The sequence below is a fragment of the Neospora caninum genome, chromosome X (assembly GCF_000208865.1).
Source record: "Neospora caninum Liverpool complete genome, chromosome X".
Lineage (NCBI taxonomy): Eukaryota > Apicomplexa > Conoidasida > Eucoccidiorida > Sarcocystidae > Neospora > Neospora caninum.
Genome location: NC_018396.1, coordinates 2156910 through 2167182, shown reverse-complemented (window position 1 = coordinate 2167182; position 10273 = coordinate 2156910). Strand labels below are relative to the sequence as shown.

Below are 10273 nucleotides of genomic sequence, written 5' to 3'. Positions count from 1 at the left end.
GAAACGCTTCTCTGTTTTTTCACTCCTCCCACACTCCATTTCGGAACTCTCATCTTCGTTTTCCCGCGGAAGACGCCCCGTCTTCGTATGTCCATGTCCGAAACGCGTGCTCCCCGAAGACACGCCACCTTGTCTCTGGACACGCGGACATCGAGCCTTCCTCATCGCCCACACGGCGCGTTTTCTCGTGTACCGGCGAGGGAGAGAGGAAACCTGCGCAAGACGAGATTGGACGGCCGTCCCATGGCAGGGATCTTGGGCTCAGGGACGTCTGTTGGCCAGGCGTGCAAAAGACGGATTCTGCCGTCCACAGTGTGCGTATCTCGGGAGGGCATTCCGGTGGCGGGCGAAGCCTCTCACCTTCTCAGTGGCTTGGTGTGTCTTCCCCGTTCAGCCGGGAGAAAGACTTTGCTACCGACATGCTTTTGCGACTCTCGCGCCTCTCAGAAGATGTCGACCGACGTCCAGCGCGCCTTTCTGCGTCGACTGCTCGCGGCACGGACAGAGACCCGACGCGGGAGGAGATGCGCTGGACTGGTCGGTTCGCGAGAAGATTCTCGGCTGAGTCACGAGAAAAAAGGGAGGAGGCGAAAGGCGACCTGCCACTGTCCATGTCTGCCTTGTGTACCTCCGACAGCTTCACGTCGCTGTCGAGAGGCCGGAGCCAGCGAGCGGCAAATTCTCGCTCCGCGTCGGGATCGCAAAGTGGCCCGGATGCCTCCCCGCCGGACTCGCACTTGGATATGTGGAGTTCTTTCCAGGATCCGCCGCCATCAGGGAGGACCAGAAGCGACCGGCCTGGTCCATCTTCTGCCTCTCTGCAGCGCGTTGCAGGCCTTGTTTCTTCTCGCAGGGATGGCGCTTCCCCGTTGTCTGGTCTTCGAGACTCGCACTTGGACGACTGGGTGTCGATTCAGGTGCATCCCACAGCCTCGCAATGTGCTGGGTCTTCTCCTCGCCCTTCGCCGCCGCAGGCGTCTGCCGCCTGGCTCTTCAACCTTTCTTCTGACCCGAACGCCTCTGTGCCGTTGACGCAGTCCCGCTCTACAGGGGGTCGTGGAGAGGCTTTCCCTTCCCCAGCGGATCAACTGGACGCAGGGTGGAGCGGGAACGCTCGGCTGTCTCGAGGAGCGGGGCCGCTCTTGCGGGCGTCTCTGCAGAACCTCGGCCTCCAGAGAGGAGCAGACGCCACACATGCAGAGGCAGAAACGTTTTCTGCAGCCCTTCGCGGTTCCTCGAAAGCATCGGTCGGCTCGCCTGTCCTTTCTTCTGGGGCCGGCGGTGTCGGGGAGGCGCTGGAAACGTGGAGGCGGGAACCTGCGGAAGCGCCTTCTCGTCGCGTGCGGAGCGCCGGAGACGTGCGGCTGCATGCGCTGGAAGTCTCCGCACACGGGAGCGAGCCGGCGAGTGCCTCGGCTGACCGCCCAGGGACTCAAAGCAGCAGCCCCGGGGGCGCAGAAGCGAGAGCGCCGACGCAGGCTTTCACCTTTTTGGAGGTGGCGACTCCTGGCAGAGTGGACGGAACCAGCAGGGAGGAAGGTCACTTGAGTGTCGGGCGACGCGGCCAGGAGACGACGGAGGCGCTCCGCATCGAGATGCGGCCGATTTTCGTGGAGCCGACAAGCGAATCGAGGACAACGCCCTTGAGCCGAGACGCCTTCCACAGTTTCAACCCTCGGGCAGTTCCTAGGGACGCACAGAGAACGCTGGGTGCGCCCTATCGAACTGGTGAGCTGTGTGGAAAACCAGTTGACCCTGACGTGTACGTACACTCGGCGGTGCCTCGGGACGAGGCGTCCCCGCTCCGACTGGACAGTTCCGGAACCGGTCGAAACTCCGCAGAGGAAAAAGTCGAAGAGAGGACCTATCTTCTTGTCAGTTCCGGTCACGCGCCGGAGAGGATCGTGTTGCTTCCCCGTCAACTGGAGGAACTTCGCGAAGAGCAGAAGGCGATTCAGCGTCGCCAGGAGCTGCGGCGCGAGCAGCAGGCGCTGCATGCGCTGAAGATGCAGGAAATTGAGCGACAGCAAAGGGATCTGCAAGCTCTCATGTCGCGCGTTCGTCTCGAGCATGCGCCCCCGCCTGTGCGGCCAGCGTCTGCGTTCGAGCACATCGGCGCGCCAAAGGGAGGGACAAGTGACGTTCCGGGCACTCCCCATTCTCCCCAGACTCCGTGCGCGGTGTCGTGCGAGCGCATCGAAACGGCACCAGAGGAAAGCGCAGGACACGCACGATCCGCACACGCGGAAGAGAAGAGGCGTGTGGGCAGAAGGCCCCTTTGTGTTGACAGCGACGCAGTGCATGCGCAGACATCCAGGGAGGTTCTGTCGTTGTCTGTCGCGGAAGTTCGGAGCGTCGAGTGCGAGAGCTTGCCTCGCGTAGAGGTGTGGACGCCGTGGGCGTTTCAAGGCAGGAGCACAGAAAACAGCCGAAGCGGGATCTGGCCAAGCGCACAGGCAGACGGAGTTGCGAAGAGAGCGATCTCAGTGCCGGGAGCAGGAGAACTGCGTTATCGGAAACGCGGCCAGCATTCGAGTCAAATCGTCTCGCCCGCTGCGCTGCTGCGGAGTCTCTCGCTGTCCGTGCGACCAGACAGGCAAGAGGCAGAGACGGGGAACGCAGCGCGCGTCCGAGGAGGCGTTGTGGACGAAGGCGACGCGTTTTCGCGGAAGAGCGCGGCAGCTGGCGGCAGGGAGGTCGAGAGGACAGACGGACCAACCAGAAACAGCAGCCCGCGCGTCTGTGCGGTCTGTGAGCAGGCCATGCAGCTTCTTTCGGGAAAAGATCGACAGCTCCTGACAGCGTGCGAAAATCGGGGAAGAGCGACACAACCCGAGGGAGACGCCTCACAGAGGGACGCACAACCTGCCGGGCGTCCCGTTGATGAAGGGTGCGTGCCGGCGAGTAACGCCTGCGTCCGCGGGCTTTCCAACCCTCATTCTTCTCCCTGCCCTCCGTCTCGAGTCGCCCCACTGCTCCCGAGTCCCCGACCCGCGTCGCCACCGCCTCGCGGACCACGCCTGGCGTTTGCCGCTGCGGGCTGCGGGTCTGCGCCGTCGACCGGAGAGGTCCGCGAGGCGCGGCTGACGTGCGAGGTTTTGAAGGATGCGCGACTCCGGACTGGAGGAAGGGAGAAGCCGGCGACGCGGGTCGGAGAAGCCAGGAAGGATTCGAGGGCCTTCGAAAGCACCTCGAGATTGGGGCGCAGTTCACAGGGCCCCGTCGCTGCCTTGAGTCAATCCGTGGGCCTCGACTCGAGTCTCGGACCCGACCCGCCACTGAGTTTTCGGCCTTTGCAGTCGTCGGCTGCGTCGCTGTCTTCTTCGTTTGCCGTGCCGGGCCGCGGCCGCCCCGTCTCGGGAACTGACTCTCGCGGGTCGGAGTCGAGAGCAGCTGCTGAGCGCGCAGCTCTGGCCGGCCTGACAGCGCACCTTCTGTCGTCTTGGTCGACGCAAGCGCCGTCGTCGGCGAGCCTCCTCTCCTCTCTCTCCCCCTTTGCGCTCTCGCTGCTGTCTTCTCTCCGCGCTCCCCCTGCTCGCCTCTCCGGCCTGATGCAACTCCTCCTCGCGCAGCCCAGCGCGTCGGAGACCGAGACGGAAGGCAGTGCCTCGTGCAGCAGGCGAGACAAAGTCGGCGCCTCGCGCCCTGCGCCGCCAGAGAAAAAGGCCAAGCCAGCTGGACTCGAAGGGGCTCCGGGCCGATCGCGCGAGGAGGCTGCGGCCGCGTCTCTGCTTCAGTCTTTGAGTGGGCTCTTCCCGTCTCTGTCTGGGACGCCGCGCCGCATATCTGAGGCGAAGGAGCGCAAAAGTGCACGGGAAACCTTGCCTTTCCGCGGAGAGAAAAGACAGGACTCGGCGAAGGACAAAAGACCCCGACTCGAACGGAGCGGAGAGTCGAGCTGGGAGACAGAGAGCCTGTGCAGAGAGGACGCGAAAGGCTGGGAAAGGTTTTTCGATGGCCCCCTCACCCTCTCTACCCTAGACGCGTCGTCTCCGGCGCAGACGTCAAAGCAGTCGGGACAGGAAAGCAAGGCCGGTTTGCTGCCGTCTTTTGACGCCAAGCGAGACAGGCAGGAGCCGAGGAGACGACCGAGGTCTGCGGAGCGACGACCGAAGAAGCCTAGAGAGGGCGAGGAACCCGCGAAGCGCGACACGCGCGGGGATGGGCTCTTCTCGCCGCGCGCGTCGGCGCTCACAGACCAGCCAAGTGAGGCGGGAAAAGCCGCGTGCGGGGTGTCCAGACAGCTGCTCGAGGTACTCGTCGAGCGCGTGAAGCAGACGACCGCAACGCATCGTTCGTCGCGAAAAGACCTCGCATGTCCGCGAGAGCAGGGTGAAACTGACGAGGCCACACGAACGACCGAGTCTCGCCCGCCGGAAAGTGACTCCCTGGCCGAGCTTCTGCCCCTGCTGCTGCTTCTCGGCCACGAAGCGCTGCGGACGGCGACGCACGGGAGAGGTCGAGAAGAGAAGGCGCGAAGCGCGAGAGAGCGGAGGGACTCGGCACAGAGCGAGGCCGCCGAGCATCTGCGAGGGCGCGGTCGAGGCCGAGGAACGCGGCCAGAAGGGAGCCGAGAAAACTCTCGAGATGGGATGGCCGAAAAGCGCCGAGGGAGCTCCCATGGCAATCGGGAGGAGAGCGTTCCTGTGGTGGGCGCAGGGGAACGCGCTTCGAGTCCCGGGCGGGGGAAGCGAAGAGATGGAAAGCGCATCGGGCTAGCGGGTCCCCGAGGTTTGGAGAGGGAGCGAAGACGCGAACAGAGGAAGAAGAGCGAAGGAGCAAAGGAGACCAGTGCTGTCCTAGCAAGCGAGAGCCGCACCGGTTTCCAGGACGACCTTGATTTTCGCCAAGCCGCGCATCGAGGCGGAAGGTACAGCGACGGGAAGCCGTTCCACCGGGAGGGGTCTGGCGAGAAGACCGAGGATGCTGAGGTGTCTTTGCACCGGGAAAGGCCGGACGGCGAGCGACGCAGGCGAGACTCCAGTCGAACTCGTGGAGGGAGCCTCGGCGCGGGAGTTGGGACTTTCTTAGGGGCCAAAGAGGAGCGCCGGCGCTCGCGAGTTGTGGGCGAGAGCGACGTTCGCGTGCGTGACCGTTCCGCCGCGGAAAATGTGAAAAGGTGGAAAGAGACGAAGCTGAGAGGTGACAGGGACTTCCCAGGAGACATGGCTTCTCGGTCGAACAGCCCAAAGTTCGGTGGGAGCTCATGCGTTCGAGGGCAGTTGCGAGAGTCGCCGACGGACCGCCTTGTTTGCCTTGCTCCGCCGCCCGGGGACGTTTTCGAGGGCCTCCCGCGATCCACCGCGGAGGAAAGTGCGTTGAAAGAAGGCTGCTCACGATGCCAAGTGGAGGAGAGGAAGGCGTTTCGGCGAACGCGAGACCGAGAGTCAACCGGAAGAACGCAGGCGGCAGGCGGCTCCAAGGGCCTTGGCCGGAGCCGCGGGCTCTGCACGTGGGAAGCAGATATCGTAGGCTCGCAAGACTCCGCGTTGATTCCTTTGGCGAAGGCCGGAGATTCTTGGGGAGTCGAGGAAGAGCACGACGGCGACGACAGGCGTGGAACGCGGCCGAAGCCCAGCACGGTCCATTTGGCAGGCAAGAGCAAGGACAAGAAAGGCGAGAGAAAGCGGGCTGAGATCTCGCCGGTCGCCTGGAAGTCTCTGGAGTGGCAGGAGCGAAGTGCCGAGTCGGAGAACGGACCGATTGAGGACCGGACAACGGCGTCGGATGCGTCCCGTTCATCCCAGACTCAGTCCTCCAGCCGACTCCAGGAGTGGGCTGTGGAGGTGGACCCGCGCAGCCACAGTGTCGAAAAAGGATCGCGCGTGTCGAGGAGCGGGCGGTCCCCGTCGGATGTGTCTCTCGGTCGTCGGAGCCGTCCCCGGCGAGTCGAGGGCACCGCGGCGAGGAGATCGAAAGAATCGGAGAGAACATCTTTTTCTCCCTCGAAAGAGAAAAGCGAGAGGAGTGGGCCCGGGGCTGGGAAGATCGGGCGGGACGCCTCAGCAGGCTCGCCGGGGAGACGCTCGGAACGCAAGAAAAAGGGAGATCGTGCAAAGAAGGAAGAAGACGAGAGGGTTCTGCTGGCGCTTCTGGACTCCATCCAACTCTTCGTCGACGCCGAGGCTGCGAAACGCGCGAAAAAGAAGGCGCGGGGCGGGCGGTCCTCGGGGGACTGCACAGGCCTGCGGTGTGAGCGGAAAGGAAGAGAAGGAAGAAGAGAGCAGTCGGGAGATTTGGGAGGCGCAGGAGGGGCCGAGGCGGCGCCTGCGCGGTCACAAAGGAGCGGAGCGAAGGTGGCGTCGCCGCGTCCTGGCGGAAGCGCGTCCACTTCGTTTTTCGAAAAGAGAGGAATGTCTCGCTCGGATCACAAGACAGAGGGAGCGGAAGACGCAGAGAAACCCGAGCGTGCAGAGGTGGGGCGGCTGAAATCCGCCGATTTGTTTTCCGTTGGCCAGGCGCGAGGGAGTGACCGGGTCGACGCTGCTTTCAAACACGACTCTTTCCTGCAAGACGCGTTCTTCGCCAGTGGAGGGAAGCGAAGGCCGCTCGTGATTGAGAGCTGCGAGGCGCCGGCGTGGGAGAAAAAGGCGCTGCGCCCGACGCAAGAAGACTGGACAGAGAGCGAACGCAATGTTGAAGAGTTTTTGCAGGTGCACGCGCGGCGGTCTCCAGAGCGCCCAGACTTTTTTCCGGACAAGGGACGCGACGGCGTGGGAGAACGCCCTCGGCTCTTTCCTGAGAGTTCCCGCCTCGCATTTTCGTGGAAGGAAGACGAAGCAGCGTGGCGAGTGCGGCGCGCGCAGGAGGAACCTTTTCTGCTGGGCGGGAAGCAGGCGCCGTCGAAACTCGGGAGCGGGGCACCGAGAGGAAACCTCGGGCCTTCGTCTCACAGAGCTGGAGATGCGGGAAGCGCGGAGGGATCTTGTGAGGTTTCATGTCGAGGAGTCGCGCGAGGAACGGGGACGGGGCCGAGGGACAGAGGCGAGAGGAAGGGCCATCGAGTAGGCCAGCGACTCGACGAGGCTCGCGGGCGCAACGCGCTTTTGTGGACAGAAACGGTTCTCGGTTTCGGCGGAGAAGCCGTCTTTCAAGAGAGCGATGGCAAGAGCCTCACGCGTCGCAAGAGCAGCGCCGGAGGCCTCTCAGAGTATTTCACTCCTCTCTCGGCCTCGGCCGCTTCGTTCGCTCCAGGAGTCGGACAGTCCAAACACGGCGAGCTTCGAACCGCGAAACCGCCCACGGGCGAGGACAAGCGTTCGCGGGCAGCCTCCTCGGGCGCGCGCGACGTCGCCTCGTTGCCTGACAGCACCTCCGATGGAAGGACGAGCAACGAAGGGAAGGGAAAGAAGAGACAAGACCTATCCCCTGGAAGTGTGCCTCCCCCCCACTCGAGCGGCAACCCTTCAACACAAGTGATGCCGACAGCCGCGAGTCTTGAGCAGATCCAGTCGGATGCTCAGGTAAGCCTGGGGTCTCCGGCGCCGCGCGGTTTGAACCTACAGCTGGGTGGTTACTTTCCTCCACACAGCGGCACTGTGACGGACAGGGGTTCTTTGTTGTAGCACAACGCCAAGATACACATTCAATTTCTACAGGGGGAGTTTACCGCCCAGCGCGTCGATGTTCAGTTGCTTCGTTTGTCCCCAAAAAACCTCTTCGGCATCACGGGGGACCTCGTGTGCGGCAGTCGGCGCATTCTCCCGTGGACGCAAAGGGCTTCGTCGACGGTCGCTGGAGATGTCCCCGCGGTTGCTCCTTGTTGCCTGTCTCTCCTCTCCCAGCGACTCTCCCCGTCCCCCCGGGTCTGGGCCTTTATCGCTCTCTTCCCTCTCCCCGCCTGTGTCTCGGCCTCCTTCCCTCTCGCTCTCTGTTTCTCTCTCGCGGTCTTCTCTGTCTCGGTCCTCGCAGCTGCGTCGGTGTTCATCCGTCACCTCCCACACTCGAATGTCCCGTGCGTGCCTTTCTTTCCAGGCTCTCCAGAGGTGTCTGTCCTATCTCCGCCGGCTGCAGGGGGCGTCCAGGAAGTGCTTGACTCGCGCTTCGCAGAAGAGCTCGACAGAGTCGAGCAGTGAAGAATCTGCGGCGGCTTCCGCGACAGGAGCCCGAACAAGGAGAACGGCCGCGACCGGAAGGGGTGGTGCGGGCTCTCGAAGATCCGAAGATGCCGCATACGAGACAGGCAGAAAGGCGCGGTTGGGCGCGGAGACCAAAAAGCGTCGAGGGCCTCCGGCGGCTGCAGCGAGGAGAAAGACTTCAATAGGTCGCCTGCAGGACTTTGCGGCGGGTCTTCCGGCGGAGACAGACTGTCCCTCAGAAAACTCTCGGGATGACGCTGAGGTGAGCCGGAGTTGGAAAAGAAGCAAGAGGCGGTGCAAAGAGACGAGCGCGCGCGGTCGAAACGACCATGTTCACGCTCGCGGGGCTGCGCGTCCTGCCACCCACGAGTGGAAAATCTCGAAGACGCCAATCTATTTTCCACGACTTTTCCTTCGCCACCCTCCGTTGCGGCGTGCCGTCTCTTCTCGTGCACGCGACTCATCAGTCGCAGAGCAAAGCAAATAGTGTCTCTACAAATGATCCGCGATCCAGAACTGTGTAACGCAAATCGAATAAACAGAGACATTGTATATTTCTGAGGATGCTGAATATGCCTTCTGTCTCAGTCCGCTGGGCACTGCCGCGTCTACGTGCTGCAAATGGTTAAAGAGAAGGGGCGAGGGCGCGTAGATGCTCACAGCTGGTTTGTCAGCCTGTTTCCAGCATGGTCGTAAAAGCATTCGCGCTTCTTGGCTGGGAAGCAAGGCAGAACCACCCGTACAGACTGAGTGACCAGTCGCGCTGGGTCGTGTCAGCTCTCGGCGTGCCTGTGTTCTGCGGTGTGGACGTAGCTCTCGCGCGCGTCTGATCCTTGCGTGTGCATGCAGCTTGCAGAGCGGCTGTCGTCTTCCAGCGCGTCTTTCCCATACATTGGACTGCAGTCTTGGGCGCAGACGGACGTTGCTGAGTAGTCGAGGCGGGGTGAAGCCCATAATACACTCGGAGAGAGAAGGCCGTCGGAACAGCGAGGGAGGCGCTTCGCGCGCCACGTGCGCTTGGTCCTCTGTGCCGCTAGCGGAGCCGCGGGGAAGAGGACTGGCCTTCCGGAGTCTCGGTTGTGGGCCCGGGGGCCCATTCACGACGAAACCCTTGTGGGGAACCGCGTGATCGGGTTTGCGGGAAACCGCCTGTTTGCCGTGTTTCAGCGCGACGGTTGGCCTGTTGCCTCGTGTGTGCTTTCCGATGGAAAGGCGTGTCGGGTCTGCACTGACCAGCGCGGGCGGGTGTTTTTCGCATGCCTGCCGCGCCTCGCGTGTGGGAAAGCTTCGGACGCTCTAAAGGGGTGCGGGTCCTCGTTCAGAGCGTCATCGTGTATGTTAGCGGCGTCTTGGTGTTTCTAGGTGAATCGACGGCTTTTTGTGCGAGTGCATGAAAAGTTCTTCTCTCTCACCAGCTGGGTCCCTACGGCTTCTCTGCGCATCGATGCGCATGCTTGGCACTTGGTTTCGTGTCTTTGTGAAGTGCGTCGTCAAATCCCGTGGTGTTTGCAACCGATCTTGTCAAAAAGGGAAACTACCGCCAACTCTTTTCAATCGCTTGTAAATCCCTGTCTCTAGTGCGGAAGGCAGCTGTCATAGGCTCCCGCTGCGTCTGGCTCTTCGCATCCGTGAAGGAGGCTTCGGCTCCAATCTTCCTCAGCGGACGCGATCTGTCGGCGTACGAAAGGTTCGCAACTGCAGCGCGCACCTCCCTCCTGTGTCGGCGAGGTGAAACTGACCGGCGGTCGGGGAGTCTCTCCCTGAGCACGCCGCTCGGCCAAACCAACGGCAGGGAAAACAGTGGGGAATCCCAAAGTCGTGGGCTTTTTCCCCGAGCACCCGTAGGGGGCAGGCACGGCTCCAAAAGCTTCTTCAGTGATGCTGCATGTCGGCTGGGAGATCCAGCGACACGAACACACACAAGATTCGGATTAGCGCAGAGTGCGAATCCCCGGTTTCTCGCGATGTATCTACTCGCACACAGGCGCTCAACGAAGCCATGAAGCAAAATCACTGGAACCCCCGGGTGTCTGTCCTTTCGGATCCCCGCTCCAGCGCGCATGGCGCAGCACCACGGGGAACTCTGCACGGTTTTCTCTGACGAGACGACTGTTTTGACGGCCACACTAGGCCGCGCCTGTCGGTCATTCCCTTCTGTTTCTCGCGTCTGAGAACTTGCGACAAGAGACGCGAGC

The 10273-nt window shown here is 62.7% G+C and overlaps 1 protein-coding gene across 1 annotated transcript; it reads left to right on the top strand.

The window, feature by feature from the left end:
* Positions 1 to 611: 611 nt before the first annotated feature.
* On the top strand, positions 612 to 9011 carry NCLIV_047430 (conserved hypothetical protein; the record flags this gene model as incomplete). The annotated part of the gene is made up of 3 exons (XM_003884294.1): positions 612 to 7463; positions 7975 to 8340; positions 8928 to 9011. The coding sequence occupies 3 exons, from the start codon at positions 612 to 614 to the stop codon at positions 9009 to 9011; spliced, it is 7302 nt and encodes a 2433-aa protein (XP_003884343.1).
* Positions 9012 to 10273: the final 1262 nt, after the last annotated feature.